The sequence below is a fragment of the Populus nigra genome, chromosome 5 (genome assembly GCF_951802175.1).
Source record: "Populus nigra chromosome 5, ddPopNigr1.1, whole genome shotgun sequence".
In the NCBI taxonomy this organism is placed as follows: Eukaryota; Viridiplantae; Streptophyta; class Magnoliopsida; order Malpighiales; family Salicaceae; genus Populus; species Populus nigra.
In genome coordinates this window covers 22,545,260-22,565,258 of record NC_084856.1, presented here as the reverse complement: position 1 = coordinate 22,565,258, position 19,999 = coordinate 22,545,260, and the positions used below count along the sequence as shown (strand labels likewise).

Here is a 19,999-nt window from a genome sequence, read left to right as displayed (position 1 = left end):
TTTTTATGTTTTTAAATTATTTTTATATTTTAATATTTAAAATAATTTTTAAAACATAAAATAAAATATTATTTTAATATATTTTTAAATAAAAATACCTTAAAAAATAATCGAATCATCATCCAAGACATTTTCAAGTAGAAAGCGACAAGGGTTTCAGTGTCTTTGCTGCAAGAAACCAACATTTTCTATAGTCGGCCCGTTAAGTGAATTGTCCAAATAAAAGTGCCATGGGCTCGTGGGTTCGGGTCAAATATTTTCAAATATACTAGAAGAACACAATTCATATCTATTTTTTCTTATTTGATCACAAAACTTTTTTAATTGCAATTTCATCCTCCAGAGTTATCTTATCGTGGCTTTGTATATTGATATCTCTTTCAACTTACGTTGTCTATTTTATACAAAGTGTTGTTGACGAATAACCCGATGATGCATTAAATATTAATTTTATAAAATAAAACTTTATTTATAGTTGAAGAAAATTAATAAAAGAATCAAAATTAATAAAAAAATAAATATTAGCACAAAAAACTTCAATTTTCTTCCCGGATTTGAGCTTAGCTATTGATTGGTCCATGTTGTTTTAATAGTTGACATTCCAGTTTCAAATTTTATTTTTTTAATATTTTAGTTGGATATCAAGTTATGAGAAAGAATGTTAATGAAAAATATGCAATTGAGTGTTGATATTTAAACCATAAAAATAATTTATTTTAATTTTAATTTTTTAACTCGCAGAGTATTGTGTTACAAGCAAGCAAAATAAAATTAGAAATATAGATTAAAAAAACAATAGTAATGGTTTAATTGCATCTAAAGATAGCCATTACACAATTACAAGAAAAATAATTAGGGTTGGACCCGATTTTATATGCAGGTCCCACCAACCCGTGATCGAAGAGAGTGATAAATTATAGTAATGTTAAATAATAAAAAACAAGAAAGGGTTTGCGTTCAAAGTTCCATTGATAACATAGACAAATTTAATGACAAATAATAATTTTATTGGTTTTGGTAAAACCGTGATAAACTACATTCACCTAACAATTTATATAAAAAATTATATTCCATTACTATGAATTATATATATATATATATATATATATATATATATTTAAACTCATATTTTGAGTGTGATTTTAGCTTATATAAGAAACATTTGCTTAAAATAAACACACCATTTTTCTATTTTGATCAAGAGTTAGAACACGAAATAGGTTATATAATTATATTAAATTAAAACTCAATCTAGTCCAAAACAATTACTGTAAAGAGGAGGCAAAAGCTAGCCTTCACCCGATTCACTGGTATCCTTCATCACTCTTTGAAAAAATTGCATTAATTGATATTAATGGTTGAGATTTCAAAAAAAATAAATTCTGTAAAAATAGCACAATTAAAAAAAAATCAGGGTGAATTGTTGAATTGATTTATTAGGGTTGATAAGAATAGCTCTCCCCCAGGAGAAATAATAATTTCTCATTTCTTTTTTATGGTTCACGTTTTAATCCGGACTAGATTCAGTTAATAATAATAATAATAATAATAGAAAAATCTATCTCTCTCTCTCTCTCTCTTTTTAATTACATGATTCTCGTGTATATTCAAGTTTTTTAGCAATAAATAATATTCCCGGACTGACTTGCAAATCCAACAAAATCAAATATTTTCTTTAAATAATTTTAAAAACACCCCCCCCTCATCATTGTATTCAAATAAATAAATTAATATTTTTGAATATTATCCTATGATCTGAAACCTAGAAAAGTCAAATAAGGGAATGAAACACCTTGATCATTATATCGCCGTTCAAAATTCTATAAATTAATAATCTAATCTTAGTACCCAATTGAAATTTAAAGTTTAAATAATATCTTGATTAATTAATTAATGAATATTCATCATCCAAAGGTATTGCTCTAATTATTCAGAAAATGAAGTTAAGACCATAAACAATGGCCTAAGTGAGAAATATGCATATTAAATTAAGGCATACTATTTTGGCGGGAATTTAAACCCTAATCTAATTTCAAACCACTAATTTCTCAACACATGCAATTGATAATTTGTTCTTGGAAGTTGCTGAGTCAACTGTTAAGTTTTCCTCCCTTTATAAATATGGATTGATAGATATATTTTTTACTCTCTTTTTTATACATATACCTCACTTTATTTTTAACTCTTCAAACCATAGTTTTAAAATCTAATTAAAAAATCAATCTAGGTAAAAAAAAATCATAACCATATTATTTTAAAAAAAAATCAAATAAAAAAATCAATAAGATAATAATAGGGTTTTAACCGAGGTATACCCAGCTCAACCTAAATTTATTAACTAATTAAATCATTTTATTTTTTTAAAATTTTAATGAACTCAAGTTAGGCTAAATCCTGAATCAACCAAGTCAACACATGAATTATAAGCAAGGATTTAATTAACTTTTGGGACCTAAAACATTTATGTGACTTGATATATATAGTGATGTGCTTATTGACTTGTAGATATGCATAGAAGTAGTGGGTTAGCGGTAATTAAATTTTCACCAGCCCTAATCATGTTTCCACAAACTCACTTTTTTTGACTTTTTAAGGACTTGGCTCCTTTTGTCTTTGCGGTTGGAGCTGCTTTTACTCTTGTATGACTTCAAAAATTGTCTGGAAATGGAAAGCTTGAAGCTCCGTCACAAAACAATATCATACACGCGCTAATGCTTGGTATTATAGTAATTTTTTATGGTTATAGTTTTTTATAAAATAATTTTAATTATAGTTTTAAGAAAATAGATTTTAAAAAATATTTACTTAGTTAAAAATACTAAGAAATGGGTTTTTGCTTATAAAATAAATAAAAAGTAATTCTTTATACATAATATGTTATTTTAACTTTTATAAAACAAAATTTAAAATACAATCATTTAGTAAGCCAAAAGATATTTGACTAATTAAATAATTTTTTTATCTATAAAAATAATTATTATCATAATTTTAAAATTTGACTTTAGAGTTAACTCGGGATAAGGTTCAGGTCACGGATTGGAAGGGTTAATCCAACTAACCCAAATGTTTTTTAAAAAATAACCAAAGCAACCTTGTTTTGATTATTTTTTTCAAAAAATCAATGGTTTTTTATCCATGTTTTATCTCAGTATGACTTAAATTTTTTACCCCGTCAAACAATCAAGTCAATCATTTCTCAATCAATCCACCAAATCAATCATGGTTTTACAACAATAATTATTATAATATTATTAATTTAAACACTCAGTAAAAGCTAAAAACTAAAGTAAAACAAACACTAATTATTTTTAAAATATATAAGTTTGATAAAATAATTTTTTTATTTTATTCCTCTTATCCATTATAATCAAATATAATATAAAAATAATAAATTTTTCTTATACATTATTATTAAACACAATTTTATTTTTTTTATTTTCCTTTTTTATATTTATTTTCTCTATCTCTGTTATTTCGGAAAGTAGACACATACTACATAACAAATCAGCTCTCGTAGCGTGATGGAAAAGGTGGTGAAAAAGAATTTCGTGAAAGAAGGAACTTCTCAAGCCACGTTTTCCCCTGTCCAATACCCACTATTCAAAATCATCTTTTGAAGTCCAATTCATTTCTCAGGAAGGCCACAATGGCAAGTAATGCCTTGCAAAGAAGCAAAATGACTGAAAAAAACCATAATATTACCAACAATTACCCACCAAACTCTCAACCATAATGTCTTTAGCATCACCATACCTCAACCAGAGATCAGAATCAGAATTCCTAAGTTGTTGGCCAAGACAATGCAGAGAAGAAGCAATGGCTGCACTACTGATCACACCAAGGCCAAGAAGGAAAGGGTTATTAAGCCTGCAAGCCTTCTTTCAAAGAAGGTTGGCGTTTTCTTCTCTAGTGTCTTTGGTAAGAAGAAACCACCCAAGGCTTGCTCTAAGGTCCACAAAAATGGCGATGGTTATCTCCCTTTTGGGGTTGCGCTAAGGCCTGCATCACCTGAGTACTATGCATTGAAGAAACTTTTGGAGATTGAGGAGGAGGAGGAGGAGGAGGAGCCAAAGGTGGAAAAGAGAGAAAATACACCGAGCACGGCAGCAGATAATTATCTGAAAGTGTCATTTCCTTTCTTGAGCTTTTTCAGCCGGTATACGAGCCTGGGCTTCTTCAGAGGTAAACTCAACACCGGAAATGGATGGAACCATAACCTCCTTGGTGGTGTTGGCATGTCTGATACCCTGACCGAAAGAAAGGACAGCAGCAGCAACTTGCTAAGGAATTCATCAAGGGTACCGAGTACCCGTCTTCAGAAGTTGAAGATGGCTGGATCCTTTGCAAAGACTGCGATGAGGCAGATTGGAGGAACATCAGAGCAAGTCAGGGAAGAAAGACGAGAAGAATGTGGCGAGGAGCTATGCAAGAAGAGGATTTTAATGGGAGAGAAGTGCAAGCCCCTCAATTTTTCTGGCTCCCTTCACTATGATGAAGACGGCATTTTGTTGCCTGAGGTGCTTCTGTTGTAAATATTGGAAAAGCAACCTGTTCTTTCCTTAGGTTTTAATTGACTTCCTGGATTCAAATTCAGATGTTCTGTGATTAAATTACCAGAATGATATTAATTGTTATGGACGCACGTCAAAACTGTGTTCTGCAGTGTATCGATACACATCCCGCTTGTTTTTGTATTTTATAAGTTTTTATTTGAAAGAAAGTAATTATTATTTCTTTCTTTATTTTAAATCTTTATTTTTTTTAATGTTTTTACATCATTTTAATATATTAATATCAATAATAATTTTTTTAAAAAATATTTTAATATATTTTCAAACATAAAATATTTTAAAAAACAATTATTAATTCTTTCACACGCTAACAAAAACACAATAAGATAACATACATTACAATTCATTTGTACTTTCTAGTATAATGCTGCTATGGACATGTAATTCGACTCCTTCAATGTTTGGAATCCATACTGAGCAAGTTTGTGATATAAAATTGGTTTATTTCCCAAATCATATCCATAGATTCTAGTTAAAAACTGAATGAGTTTGTCTGCGGCGCACCTCACAGAAAGCATGAATTTCATGCTTTCCAAGAGATGCACCGCGTTTAAACAAGCTCTAATTTGAGAGGATCAGCTAATTCAAAGAAGAGGTAACGTGAACCAACTCCAGAAAGTGGACTTCAATAATCAATGAACAAAACAGCATTTGTTTGCTAAGGGAAATCCAATGCCTTCACCATCAGCTGATCAGCAAAAAGCTGTGCCTTGCTCTAACAAAGTCTGATTTAACAACCCTTCTGAATCTGTACATTATACATGGAAGTATGGCTTTATAAGACATGAGCAAATATAAGAGAGCGAATTTCGGGCTACAGTTACCAGAGTTTACATATGCTAGTAGGAGTACAGATGACTAAGGTGGTTTCAACCCAAGGGCTGCTCGGAGCTTATTAGCTTCTGCAATCTCTGGATCAGGGTGGTCTGTACCATCATCTTTTGTTTTCCTTCTTCTCCCTCTTCTTCTTTGGTTCTTCTGCTCCATCTCCGCGCCTTTTAGGACTCCTGCTATGGGCATGTCTTTTGCGATCCCGACTCCTACTTTGGCTCCGAGATAGACTCCTCCTCTGTCTGCCACGGTCCCTATCCCGCCTTTCACGCTCCTTGCCTTCCCTTTCTCTTTCTCGCTCCCTCTCACAACCATAATCTCTTTCATCTTTCAAGCGATAGCGATCCCTGTCCCGGTCCCTGTCTCTCTCTCTTCCATGTCCACGCTCCCTATCATGGTCACGATCCCTGCATAAATAAGGAAAGCAGGAATGACACATAAGCTAACCCTGTTTCCAAGGAACCCCGCATGTGCGGACTTTTTACACATCAAAGTGGCACCTGAAATGCAATTCTCAACAGCTAGAAAAAAATTAAAGGGAAAGTACAGTAGCCATTGAAATTCACACGCCACCAATGCTCCAACAGCTGTGATGATAACATAAGCCATTGAAATTCACAAGTTCTCATTTGCAAGCATGCATTCACATGACAATTTTTATAAACAAAACCAGTTTCCTATAAAATAGTAGTCAATTTTATAGCTGGAAACATAAAACCCCTGACCTATTCAAATGCTCAGTGATTCAAAAGTTTTGAGTTTTTAATGGGGAAAAAAAACACAAAACAAACAAACAGGATTTTCAATCAAGAACAGAAAACTAGCTGAGAGTCAAATTAAAATTAATATCGATGAACATGGAGGTACAGTTACAGTAAGATTGTCTGATCCATCATACTTCTCACTGCACACTGCCAGTGCAGAGAAACCTGGCAGGATCATATGATTTTGCTATAGGAAGCTGTTTTAAACCAGCAATGGCTTTAAATGCCATGGTGATATAAATGTAGCACTTAACTACTGTACATATGATTGAACAGGTTTGATTGTTAAGATAACAGCTTCCAACATGGCTTCATAGTAGATTCTCAAAACGTGAAACTCCTAATTCAGCATCATATCCATTCATGTGTTAAGACAGTTTTAAAACTCCAAAACCTTTCAACCATTATATACACTGGTTTGAAACCTCAACATCTACTCTGAGGGGGGAACCAAAAATGTGAAAAGGAACCCCAATATTAAGTTCCAAAGCTCAATGGAGTTCAACAATGAAATATATAAACACTGTGGTTCCTGTTATGTGCCACCAGATCTTCATTGCTACCATCTTTATTTCCATAACAATGTTTAATTGCATTCATATGCACATTTCTCCTAGCATCTTAGCAACTCATAAAGAGGCCAAAATAAGTTGAATAAAAAAAATTCTCTGGTAAAAAATATGAAATCACGAGTTACTGGAAGATGAATGTTCTTCCAGCATACACTCACAACATTTTATGAGAAATCAGGAGTCAAAATGAGCAAGCCACTTACCTGTATCTGCGGCTGTCAAGTCTTCTATCCCTATCCCTTTCCCTTGCAGGGCTTCTTTCATGGCAATAATCCTGTAAAAAATTCATAAATTGATAAGACCAGTATGCAATGAAATTTTTTGAAAATGGAAAGGAAAGGAAAACAATATTTGAAAAATCACTCAGATTGAGAATTGAGAAGGAAGGATACCCTTTCATCAGCACCATTGTCTAATCCATCAAGTTGCTCATTCTCCTCTCGCTCTTCCTCCTTTTCAAAATCATCTTCCAACACGCTTTGTAGTTTCAAGTGCACCAAGTGTTTCAAGAGTCCATCTAACAATTACAGCTAAGGGTCACCCAAAAATCTTCATAGAACTGTTATTGAAGTGAAAATATAGAATTCAAAGAAATAAAAACCAAAATTACACAAAGAAAAGCAAAATGACTTAACAGATCAGAAGCTACTATTCCTATGGCAATAGAACATAAAAGGTCTTAACTGTTGTCTGCCCTGTCCAATTACTTGATATAAATTCCTAAGGTGGGTTATAGAAAAATTACCTTTTCTTAATACGTGGCAGAACAATATCACAAGAATAGTCTTATGTCAAAAGCTCATCTATAACTTCATCCATGTGTGTTAATGCAAATTCTGATAAATAGAGTTCGGAAATAAGTTAGTAAATTCATCTAAACAGTAGCTACAACACACAAAATACATCAAAAAGTTGCAATGAGAAAGCGATCAAAAGAAAATCAATAGAAAGGGGTTAAAGAACTTACTTCCATCAGATAGTTTTTGCCTCAACTTTCGGTAGTCATTATACAAAGGCTCTAAATAACGATACACATCAATATCAGTCCCAGTAAGTCGCAGATAAAAAGCACCAAGCACCCGCATGTATCTGCACCAAGACAATGAAAAGTCCATTTAAATTTGCGGAAGAAAAATTCGTAACTGTAAAATACAAAAAACACATAAGGGCCAAAAAGCACATGAAAAAAAAATTAAAGAACACCAAAACCATGTACAAATTCTAAGAACACAAAGTTTCTCATCACCACTATCTCAAAAAAACAAACAGGTATTGAATTTAGTAAAATAAAAAAATAAACTCTATTATTTTCCTCTATTACCTTATCTCCATTAATTTATATTACATACCTTTTCCGTAGCAAAAAACAAAACAAAAACCATACAAGCTAAAAAAAACAGAAATTCAACTTAACCCTTCTTTCTTTCTTTCTTTTTTCAACACCAATTCATTTTCTGCATAAACTAACAAAACCGCCTTTTGTTTCTTATTCAACTTCCTCATCAACCAAACAAACCCCTCCCTCCTCCAAAAACAAATTTAATCAATAATAATCACGCTTTCAAAAAATTCAGAGCAATCAGCATCCAGCTCCCCCCCCCCCCCCCAAAAAAAAAAAAAAGTTATTCTTATCATCAACTACCCCAAATTGAGTGATTGTCCCCAAAAATTTTTTTATTCAATAACAATAAGCAAAATTTGTTAAGAAAAAACAATAAAAATCACACACTTTCAATAAATCCAGAGCAATCAGAAATCAGCAACCAGGCATTAGATCCAATCTCCCCCCAAAAAAATCAACCCCACAGCAAAATGTGTTAAAACCCTAGTTATATTTACTATTAACTACCCCAAATTGAGTAATTATCCCCAAAGAGCAGTAAACTAGTAATTAATCCAAATAAAAAGGCAATTAACACTAAATAGAGACTGATAATGACAAGTAGAATCAATATAGAAATAAACTCCAACGTAATTAAAAGTAAGTTAGAGAGTAATGATATAAAAAAGAAAATTAATAAATTTTAGTTACTTATAATCTTCATTCTTTATAAATTCAACAACGATATCTTTCTCGGGCTGAATTTGCAGCACCTTCGTAACCAAGCACATAAACGGCGTCGGTTTTCGATTTCCTCCATAAGTACCGCCTAAGTGATCGAGCTCCATCGTGTAATGTCTCAGCTGTTAATCCGAAACATTGTTCTTTCCAGTATGTGTGTTGATAGATTTTGGACAGTAGGATCTTCTCCACTAGGTTCTGTGGGTTAGTCCCTTCTATGTTCTTCGCTGCTGGACCTGTTCGATTCGCTATTTGGATTTCATTATTTTTTCCAGTGATAGAGAGAGAAACCCTAATAGAAGAAGGGGAGAGGTGAAAGAAGAAGATTGAGACGGTGCGTTTTGAATGAGGCCAGAGAGGACTAAATGAATAGGGCCCATAAAAAATTTGGCCCATAAAGAGTCAGATCCAAACTTGAATAAACAAAATCAACCTCTTGTAGTTATATTTTTTAAAAAACAAAAATTGATATTAGCTCAATATATTATTGAACCCGGACTAAATCAAGTATCTAATTGACCTAAAATCTTGTTAATATTTAAATTAAAAATTAAATGAAACTTGACATCAAATCTAGATAACCTAATATATAAATCCATATCCTGATCTACAAATAAAACCGGGCTTTACTTTAAAAAAAATGATACCCTTATAGGCCAGGTTTTATAACCTTTCAATATTTCTTTTCAGTTTAGATTAAGTTTCCGATATTTTACTGTTTTTTTATTTTTAATTTTTTTCGACGATATTTTCATCATTTTGGTTAAGAACATCACATGCAAGTATAACATGGAAAATACTTGGATTTAAACCGATTAAACTTGCAGGGCATATCAGAGGTGGTCAATTTTTCCTTCCAGAAACATGTCTATGGGTTTGATCTTTATGTGCTGAGTTTACGCCGTCTTCTATTTCATTTCACAACTACAGCAACATTTTCCTTTTATTTTCTTGGAAAGTGAATAAAAGAACTCCCGGGTTTCAGCTTAAAGACCGTGAGACCGGATTCCAGTAAAGATTGCTTCTTAAAAAAAACACTATTTTTAAAAAACAATGTATGGCCACAGAGCTAAACGGGGCTAAATTATGAAGAAAAAATATCAGTTGATGAAACGACGGGAGTTTCTCGATGCTTGAAATTTAGAGCACTCACCAATTTTGACCCATAACCTGTCAGGAATTTACCTGTTCGTATCACTGTTATGAATTCTTACAGATATAAGAAAATGAATCAGAAACAAAAACTAGTCATGCTGAAGCTTTAACCCTGCCACTCAAGTTTTGAACTTCTAGATTTCCTTCCCCCGTCCACTCCCATGAGTATGCGCGGCAACCGTGTTCACAATCACAAATGAGTTTATTAAGAGAGAGAAGGACAGAAATTATGGATACAAGACCTGTTTAGATGGGCAAATACGTAGGGAGAAATGAGAAAAAAAGGGGGGGAAATCAAGTAACTAGAGCTAACTAGACAAGTATACAAGAATGTTGTGTATCTAACCTTTGATAAGGGACATATGAGGGAGAGGGACTAAGGACCTAAATTCTATGTTGATGAATTACAGATGCCCATATGCAAATACAATGCACACTGCAAGGATTCTTATCTTTGCAACTGATCTGGCGTGTGGTTGCTTGTAGTAGATGATGATGTCGTCCTACCATTTAGCACCCCATTATCTACAGGCGGACTCGATCCCCACTTCCCTTCTGATTCAGTGGGTTCTATCACCTTAACAGATCCATCTGTCAACCCCAAGGCTAACTGGTTTGGGTCGAGTGGATGCGTAGCAACAACTAGTGGGTACACAGTTTGGCTCCTGCAAAAAAATATATATATATATATATATATCATTGGCAAGCATGGATATCAAGAAGACATTAAATTCTAACTTCAGATTGCTTGAGCAGAAAGGCAAATGAAGAGTAAACAGATATTTGTTGAGAGTTTGATATGCAGTTTCATGCAGGATTTAGGTGAATCAAAGAGACTATGGGGCACGGAACACTACTAATTGAGACAGATGAAGCACTCAAGTACAAGGCATGGTAAAAAACACATACCCGTTGTATACTGAGGGGGCGATTCGGCATCTAAGCCTCAGGCTATCAGCATCAAACACTCCAATGTTACCATCACAGAATGTAGCATAAATCAATTGACTGTTGCAAGAGTATGCTGCATAAGATATGGGTGCAGAAACAGCATCTTGTGGTACCCACTGCAAAGGAAAATCAAAAGAATATGCATGTCACAACTGAATCAGCTTAAAGCAAACAAAAATTAAAAAATTATATCAAAACTTGTACCTGACGCATACGCTCCATCTTGGAGGCATCATATATTGCCAACTGAGTCTCATGAATCACAAGCAAGCGAGTCTGATCAGAGTGGAACTGTACACGGGTGTCACCAGTAGGTGACTTTCCTGCAGGAATTTGAATAGCGACTGATTTTCTCTTCTCCCATGTATCAATGCTCCAGATGCAAAGCTGCAAAAAGTAGTTATTACAGAGATTGGAATGAGTTGCAAAAGCAATTTTACACATGAATGGTCACATGGTCTTCAGATATAAGGGTTTTAATAGCATGACATCTTTAGTAAGTACAGATAGGACAAGCAAAGAAATTTATCTGCCAAGACATGCTTGAACAGTAATTGAGTGTTGATTGTTAATATCCAAAAATCATAAATTTTTAAGTAAATACTCAGAAATCAACTTCCACGGTGCCTGGAAAATGGCCATGTTCTACCCCTAAACCTCCTTTATCCAATGATATCAATGAGATATGAATTGCATTTGACATCAAAACTTCCTGATTCTTACACGAACACAAAAATGAGTCCTAAGTTATACCTATAAAAGGAAAGGCATATTATCCATGCTTTATCTTTGTTTCCTTCTTTATAGTGACAGTAATCCAATCCTATTGGAGTACATAAATGGGATGTTTAGGCAAACAGTGGTAAATAGATCAAATCAGCATCTCCATGTACACAAGTGGGCAAGCAGCTAAAAAATTTAAAACCCAAAATGTAAACTCTCGGGCATGGTCAACTGCTTCACTATGATAGATTAAAACAAAAGGAACAGCATTGCCCCTATTTACCTGTGCATCAGCACCTGATGATACCAAGATATTAAGATTGGTGGAAAAGGCTAAACCAGTTACTCGCTTCTGGTGACCCTTTAATTTTGATTTCACCTGGAAAAACAAAGCAGGAACATTAGATGTGGTTAAGAGAGTGGAATGGTCTTTCAAGGACAAAATCAACAGTCAGATTTTTAGCAAGTAATCACCTCATCCACTCTAACATTGTATATGTGGATAGTTGAATCCTCCATTCCAATGGCTATTATATTGTTATCCTGGGGATGAAATGCTAGAAAGGTTGAAGCAGGGGGAGGGGACATGAAAGTTGTCATCACCTGCAGATTAACCAATTCATTGAGACACTAAAAATTACAAAGCTATCTATATTTGCAAAACAAAAGCATGTGCAGACAGACCTTGAATGTCATCATGTTAAACAGTGAAACCTTCCCACCAGTGGCTGACATTACATATGAGTCATTCTTTGAGAGAGCTATGCATGGGACTGCTTCTTCAAGGTTGACACCTGAGACATCATTAGTCATAAGAAGACCACTGTTTGGTTGCCAATGCTGTGGAACAACACTGGCGGTGGCCTTTTTAAACACCAACCTGCTTCAGAAATCCATTCATTGACAGAAAAAACTAAACATATTGATATCTATATATTTTAACCACATATTACCTTTCCACTTGGATTTTGTTCATTGCGTGGCCACTTCCAAAGCTTCTGAATACCATTTGCTCCTAGAGCCAACATGCCAACACCAGAATTTGTATATAGAAGACGAACAACCTGGATAGAAAAATGAGAAGGTTGACACTTTATTAAACTAGAAAATCATGCAAAACAACATAAACATTAGAAGAAACTTAAAGCACCTTGCTGGAGGTATCTGCGCTCTCAGGCAAGGTAACTAATCTACACTCGCTGGGATCTACAATTTCAGCCAATTGCCATGGTTTTGTTTTATCAATTACATCATCCACAGTTCTTGGTTTTTCCATGCTTCTATTCAAAGGATCAACTCCATTCTTAAACAATTCAAAGAAAAAAAAAATTAGTCTCAATCATTTGTGCAGCACAATTATGTTAGAAATTAACAAAAAAGAATATCCATGGGAGAAAAAAAGATTACACACAGGGCAAAGCCTTAAAACCAGGGCCAATTTTCTTCACAGGTGACTTTGTTCACCAAGCAAAGAAAGAATTAAGCAAACATCATGTCCAGCATGCAGGGGTACATGGTGACTCAGACAGAGCACGTTATAAAGAAATAAATAGATGCCCCCCTCTTCACTACCATGTAATAGCTAACAACTAAAACCACAGCTAATACTGCATCTGGGTAATGCATTAAACTTGGGCCAAGCAAACAATAAACTCAAATACTTCTCCAAGCCTGAAAGTAGAATGCCAGATTTTGAAGAAACCATAGATAAATCAAAACTAGAGTTAAGAACATAAAGTTCACATACAAGAATTGGAGAAGGCCTGACGGGAGAGTTCCTTTCCACTTTACAATTCACTGGACTGGCATTTGCGATGCTAGAAGCACCAGAAACCTGATCGACGAACAAAAACAAGTTCCGACAGATCTTAGAACATAAATGCTTCCAAAGAAACAAGTTTGCTAAAAGAAATCAATGTAACCTTGATAGCAGCAGATTCCATAGGTGATCTCAATGCTTCAAAAGATTGAGTTTCAACTGCTCTCAATGATCTGAGACCAGCAGCATTTGCAAGTATCTTGAATCCATTGTCTGCTGTGGAAACTGCGAGTAGATTCCCTTCCCTGTTGAATCTCAGGCGAGGAAGAGTCTGTTGCAATTAACATGATTAAGTACCAATTAAAAGCAGAGGTGTTCCACAAAAAAAAAAAAAGCCAAAGACAAAAATAACCTGCAGCCCCCCATCTGCATCTGTGCTTGTAAGGACATTGGTATTCTCCATATCCCAAAACTTTATCTGACCATCATCACCAGCAGCCAAAAAGTGGTTTTGGGTAGTGTCAAACTGCACAACACCTGCTGATTTCTTTCTGAACCCAACAAAACTCCTCTTTATCGATCCTTCACTTTCATTCCATTCGACCAGATAAGATTCTCCATCTTTACTTGTTCCACAAGAGAACAGCCTGGAAAAAGGAATCAACTTGATAAATAATTGATAAAAAAAACATAAAGAACATCAAAGAACAATGCTCAACATGGAAAATTTCATCAGACCTTACAAACATGTAGAAAATGGAATTGGAGAAAAACAGCAATCAAATTTACAATAAAATTATCTTACCTACTGCCATCAGTGCTGTAAAGCATCGTAGTACACCACCGGCCAGGAGCATCGTAGTCAACTCTAGATCCCATATTGTCATATAGCCAGGCCTTTATTTTCCCATCAATAGCAGTAGAGAATATGAACTGCAAGTATGCAACTATAACAGTTAGTGCCAGAGAAACAACACTTCACTAGAAATATTAATTTGGTAAAAGCAATGTAACTGACACCACAGCACTTGAATCCCATTCCAAACAATAATAGCCAGTTTATCAATCAATACAGATGAGTAGATAATAGGCTGGCATCCACATGGAAAAAAGGATTCTGAAACTGGTTTGTGTGCATGCTGATAACACAACCATCGTTCCAGGGAACCAAGTCATCAATTACAAAAAAAAAAAAAAAAACACAGATAGCTTTATTTGATACCCAAACAGCAATGAGAAGAGGAAAGTCAAAAGAAAAACAGTTGAGTCCTCTGCTTCCATTTGAGATACCTGGATGTTCTCTTTGTGGTGTGGACAAATGTTATAAACCGGTGCCTCATGACCTTCAAAATTAAACAGCTTCCGTCCTGTTAAATCCCACACCTGTTTCACTACTTTCATTAGATAATGTTGGAACCCAAATTTAATTAAAAAATCTTATGACACATTATATATATTGCCTTTATTAGCTTGTCATCTCCACAGGTGACCACACATAGTTGTTTGTTTGGATGAGCAAAAGCCAAATCATTCACACCACCAACATGGGCATCAATCTGCAATGACAAAGGCAAGTCAATAGTATAGTTACAGATTTAGTCCAACAGGCACAATCAACAAGAGATTAACTAACCTCTAAATGCTGGCGCAGATCATTTGGTCCATTATAAGCATACAAGTGAATCAAGTGTTTATTAAATGCAGCCCCTGTAACAGCAAAAACATTAAGATGCTAACAGCACACCTTAAAAGTTTTATCTAACAAGTGTCACATACCCACAAAATTTCCATCAGGACTCCATGCAACACGGGTAACAGAAATTGAGGCATCCTTGAAACCAGATGCCTGCAAGATATTACATATAAGACCCACAAATTAGTTGCTTCAAATTCCCATGTCACAAGTCACAACAAAGATATCCCATGAAACGCAAAAAATGCAGCAATAATGTGAAGAAAAAATACCAGTACAACAAGTACAGTACAAAAGGATATCAGAGAGGACCTGAAATTGCAATGAACAAGCTGACATGTCCCAAATCTTGAAGGGCTTCGAAAACAACCTCTCCCGTGAGATGAGTTCCCAAAGTGTAATTTCACCATTAACAGAACCAACTGTTCAAATGACACAATAAGTTAAGGAGGGGGACAGGAACGCGGTAATGTATTCCCATATGATCATTTGACATAAATCAGCAATACACATAGAAATACCAAGAAGCAATGTGTGGTGAGAAGGGTGAAAATCCATGCTCATGACAGCTGACCCTGGATGCAAGGAAAAAGCTACTGTCCTTGGCAGGTATTCCAGAGACCAAGATGCCTGTTGTCTAGATGCTGGATATGTGACCTAAAAAGGTGAGGTCATCCAACATTAGGAATGAAACAACAAAAGCTAAGTTAAGAACAGTAAGCATAATGACAGAACAACATTGTGAATTGTTGCATATTTGGAGCAAAATCAGCTCAAAATACCTCTTCAACAGATTGGGAAGGCCGGAGACGTTTAATTAGTTCATGATCAGGATTCTGATAATCAACAATGCCCAGGGCAGTTGGTGGTGTTCTTGGACGTTTCAAGACTGGAACTGAGAGACAATCAAGCATGTTAACCAAGAGTCAACTTCTTAACCGTTATTTCCCAATTCCCATGCAACCATATTTCCCAATTTACATTCTCTGGTTAACTAAAAGGAGATGGAATCAAACAGGCATTCAAAACAGAAGAAATAAAAGAAATTCATGAAACCCATCCCAACCTATCCTTCTTTCTCAAGCAAAATACAAGAAATTAATAAGAATCAGGAGTACAGGGCCATTTTGGCTCCAAAGATGTGTACTCGGTAAGCATGTGTAAATATCAAAATCAGAGAGAATGTGATGTTGTTTCAGCATATTTCTATCCCTCTCTTCTGCTTCTTCTTCTTCTTCTTCTTCTTTTTTAAGCTCCTCAGCTTATCAGTTTTCACTCTCTTTACAGTAACATGTATTTGCTAGAAAGCAGCCTCCAACTCAATGAAATTGCAAACCTTGATTTTGTGGAATAGGAATTGACGATGCAGTAACAACAGCTGCTTGGACAGATGACGAAGCGGAAGTATTTGCCATCCAACTGGCTAAAGCACTAGTATTAGCTGCTGCACCAGTAGCTGGAAAGGGCTAATACAAAAAAAAAAAAAAAAGTGTTCAGTGATCAACACCTTTCAATCTAAAGCTTGTTCTGGGTTAGAAAATTAAAATGTTAAAGATATCATACACCATGAGCCCCAAGAGGAGTATATGCAGCAGGCTTTGCAGCAGCAGCAGCAACTGGAAGATTGACAGGTGCAGCAGCAAGAGGACCATTCATAGGTGAACATGTGTGGTCTGTGAATAAAGTCTTAATGTCTGGGTTCGGCCTTGGATTCTTGCATAACTGGTGCTGCCAGTTCAAACTGCAATGACCAAGCAGTCACATACAACGTCAAACATTGATATGGCGCAAATAATGGAAATCATAGAAGCAGTCAAACAAGAACAATATAGAAAAACAACAACAATCCCTTTGGTTTTGAAGGAAATCATACATTACTGTATGCAACATGGTCAAACATCAAGTATTTCAACTGAAAACTTCACAATCCCGAGTTGATAGCATATTAGTGCAAAAAATGTGGACTCTGGCTATACTAATTTAATAAACTAAGTTCTATGATAAAGAAAAGCACATCTTCCACACAAAAGAATGTGAAAAATGCAGAATCACATCCAAACATAACAAACCAAGTATAGCATAAATCAGCAGTTCATGATAAACCAAATGCTCTAATATCACATATGGTTCATGATTCATCCAATGCTATAACAACTTTACCTCTGATTGATTAGGGTCCTCAATCGAGATGACTTCAAGGTAGGAAACGCAAGCTTATCACGAAAGAGAGGATTTGCTTCAATAAGCTTTTTTAACTCTACCAACATAATGCTACGAGCTGTTTTAGTGTCGCCATACTTGGATAGTTGCTCATTTTCCCTGTATTAATTAACAAATTAGAGTTTTCTGTGGTTCCATGATTCATGTAAGAAAACAACTCCGTGAATACAGCCCCTACAAGTACCACAAGTCTTCACTAGTTTTAGAAGAAAGAAAATGTGGGGAAGAAAAAAGACAATAAACAATAGTTGAAAATGAACAGGAATTAAGCCCAGCTAAGCTATCATTACCATTTTGCCAACCAGTTGATGAATTTCAATATTCAAATCCTAGATTTTTCCAACATTAAGCAACAAAACCAGTCAAAAAGGAAATTAAATTATAATATCAAACCTGGCTAGATAACCAAAATAGCTTAATGAGAGAAAAAAATACCTGAAATTGTTAAGAGTTAAAAGTTGAGTGATTTCTTTGTACAGTTCCTCATTAAATGTCGAGAATACCTTCAAATCGCTCACTAAAATTTCAACACCTTTCGCCTTGTCTTGCCTGTAAGTAGGAATCAAACAAAAACAGTGAATATAACTCTTCCAAATTAGAGTCAGAAAGTTTGCCTGTAATTTAAGACGCAATTTACCTATCAAGCGCTTCAAGATACTTCTGTTTCCTGATTTCAAAAAATATCTTCATTGAGTATCTGTTATCATCAACTTTGGTAAAACCCGCTAAGTACTTTTCAACTTCATCCCATTCTCCAGCCAGCACTTTCTCCTCGAAATACTTCATGTTGAAGTAAAACCCCGATTCCTTCTCAAGCCTAAATTACACAGCATTTGCATCACTTCAAAATTTCCCAATCAATTAACTCGCAAATATTAAGAACCAAACTACAATCTGAAACACAAATATTTCAACTTTTACACTTTAAATTATCCCAATCCTAACAAAAAGTAAATAAATAAAAACCCTGCTCTCAGCCCAGCAAAATTCCAACTCTTTTCATCACTCAAAGCTCAATGATACAGAAACTCACACCACTCAACTACATCTAATCCAACTGCCTTGTTCAAGTCTTTTAAAAATGAAATTCAACAATTATAAATTTTCAACTTCCATGAACAGCCAAAAAAACCACCACCACCACCACCACTTAACTAACCTTAACAAAAAGCACTTATCACTCCATCTATAACTTAACAATCACAAATCCATCCAGCACAGTACAGCTCAAAATCCACACAGACATAACATACAAAAAAAAAGACCAAAAAATACAAAAAAAAATACACAATTACCTACAAAGTACACATAAGGATACAGAAACCAAGGCTTACTTGCCATAACGCACGAAAATCCACTACTTCCACACACAAACACAAGCACGTCCAAGTATACGCACAAAAATACACCGATACGTACAAAAATACATACAGAAAGAGAGACAGGGGCTTACTTGTGGACAGACTCCTTGAATTTCTCTTCTTCAAGAAATTGAAGTATGAGAAACACCAATTCTCTACTCAAAGACGACATTTTATTTCGACCAATCAATCAAATTAGCTCTGCATACACGCTAATTACTGCCAAATCTACACTTAATTAAGCAAGATTAGGCGACTCGGAGCTTAATTGAACCTATGCAGAGAACGGAAATCGAGGCAACTTCTAGGGTTTCAAGGCTGCGTTTCTTGAGAGAGAGAGAGAGAGAGGTTAAAAGAGACTTGGTCTCGCTATCTTCGATGCGTTGTACAGGAGTCTTTCTTTCTATATCTACTGACCTCTCAGTGATACGTAGGACTATTTATCTGATAGGTTCAAGGGCTTATATAGCTTTCTGTCTGCGTATCCTGATAAGTAGTGTTGAGTGGTGGCGCGGATTCGAAACCACAAATTCAAATCTAGTGAATATTCGCCACATACGTCCAGTCGGGCCCCCGCCCATTCGATGGTACGGCGCTTTCGCTTTTTTCAATTTATCGCGATTTAATCAATTCTTGAAGATTCCACGATTTGTTCTGTGTTTGATTTTTTATATATAAAAAATAGTCTTTGCTGCCGATGGCGACAGGTTGATTTTAAAAAATATTTTTACAGCCATCTTTAAGGTGCATCCCTCCTCAGCTATTTCATCAATGTGGTATATATGAATATTTTATTATAAATCTTTTATATTATTAAAAGTAATGATAAACGAGTTCAAATTGAATTTGAACTCTTAATAATGGAGTTTAAATTGCCCACCGTACAAATTAAACTTTGAGCATTTCACGAGTTATTGGACTAATTTAATTAATATATAGTTTCAGATTTATCTTCTTCTAGGTCACTGTAATACATGAATAACAGAACATTTACCTGTCGTGATAAAAAAAAAATCAAACGATAATGACTTGAAGGTAATGAATGTAGCATAGTAGCATTTAAAAAAGAAGAATTTGAGGCCTCAAATTCATTCAAAATTGTAATTTACCATTTATGAAAAAAAAATCATTAAAAACTGTCACATAATGAAGATAAAACTAGATTGACATTGAGATATAAACAAGGTTCTGAATTTATTTTTCAGAGATTACCAGTTCGAATTTCATAAATCTCAAGGTCACTAGAAGCTTACATGATCATTAACTTTATAATTTATGAAATTAGTTAAGATACGTATAAGCTGGTTCGAACACCTGTATTAATATAAAATAAAATA

At 34.6% G+C, this 19,999-nt stretch overlaps 2 protein-coding genes and 1 pseudogene across 3 annotated transcripts; 1 reads left to right on the top strand and 2 right to left on the bottom strand.

Annotated features, from left to right (window-relative positions):
* The first annotated feature begins 3,553 nt into the window (after nt 1–3,553).
* On the top strand, nt 3,554–4,622 carry LOC133693356 (uncharacterized). The gene has a single exon (XM_062114558.1). The coding sequence runs from the start codon at nt 3,801–3,803 to the stop codon at nt 4,530–4,532; it is 732 nt and encodes a 243-aa protein (XP_061970542.1). The 5' UTR covers nt 3,554–3,800; the 3' UTR covers nt 4,533–4,622.
* A 545-nt stretch (nt 4,623–5,167) lies between these two features.
* Nucleotides 5,168–9,067, bottom strand: LOC133693462 (pre-mRNA-splicing factor 38-like; annotated as a pseudogene).
* An 863-nt stretch (nt 9,068–9,930) lies between these two features.
* Nucleotides 9,931–19,056, bottom strand: LOC133694383 (topless-related protein 3). Of its 2 annotated transcripts, none has more exons than XM_062115882.1 (25): nt 18,755–19,056; nt 17,939–18,142; nt 17,737–17,850; nt 17,242–17,400; nt 16,645–16,822; nt 16,418–16,547; nt 15,864–15,976; nt 15,603–15,738; nt 15,394–15,503; nt 15,165–15,234; nt 15,022–15,095; nt 14,849–14,944; nt 14,679–14,771; nt 14,194–14,321; nt 13,801–14,035; nt 13,552–13,719; nt 13,377–13,463; nt 12,780–12,932; nt 12,583–12,693; nt 12,314–12,493; nt 12,104–12,232; nt 11,913–12,008; nt 11,111–11,293; nt 10,865–11,022; nt 9,931–10,620 (listed from the first exon to the last, which is right to left on the bottom strand). In XM_062115882.1, the coding sequence occupies exons 2-25, from the start codon at nt 18,085–18,087 to the stop codon at nt 10,404–10,406; spliced, it is 3,267 nt and encodes a 1,088-aa protein (XP_061971866.1). In that variant the 5' UTR covers nt 18,088–18,142; nt 18,755–19,056; the 3' UTR covers nt 9,931–10,403. The 2 variants fall into 2 exon arrangements, with proteins under 2 accessions (XP_061971866.1, XP_061971865.1); XM_062115881.1 differs by having other exon boundaries at nt 17,939–18,118.
* Between the last annotated feature and the right edge of the window lie 943 nt (nt 19,057–19,999).

Coding starts and splice junctions, on each gene's coding strand:
- LOC133693356 (XM_062114558.1), top strand. CDS start 3,801: ATGCAGAGAAGAAGCAATGGCTGCACTACTGATCACACCAAGGCCAAG.
- LOC133694383 (XM_062115881.1), bottom strand. CDS start 18,834: ATGTCGTCTTTGAGTAGAGAATTGGTGTTTCTCATACTTCAATTTCTT. Junction 18,119..18,754: donor TTCAAGGAGTCTGTCCACAA/GTAAGCCCCTGT, acceptor TGTGTAATTTAG/GCTTGAGAAGGAATCGGGGT. Junction 14,322..14,678: donor ACCACAAAGAGAACATCCAG/GTATCTCAAATG, acceptor GCATACTTGCAG/TTCATATTCTCTACTGCTAT.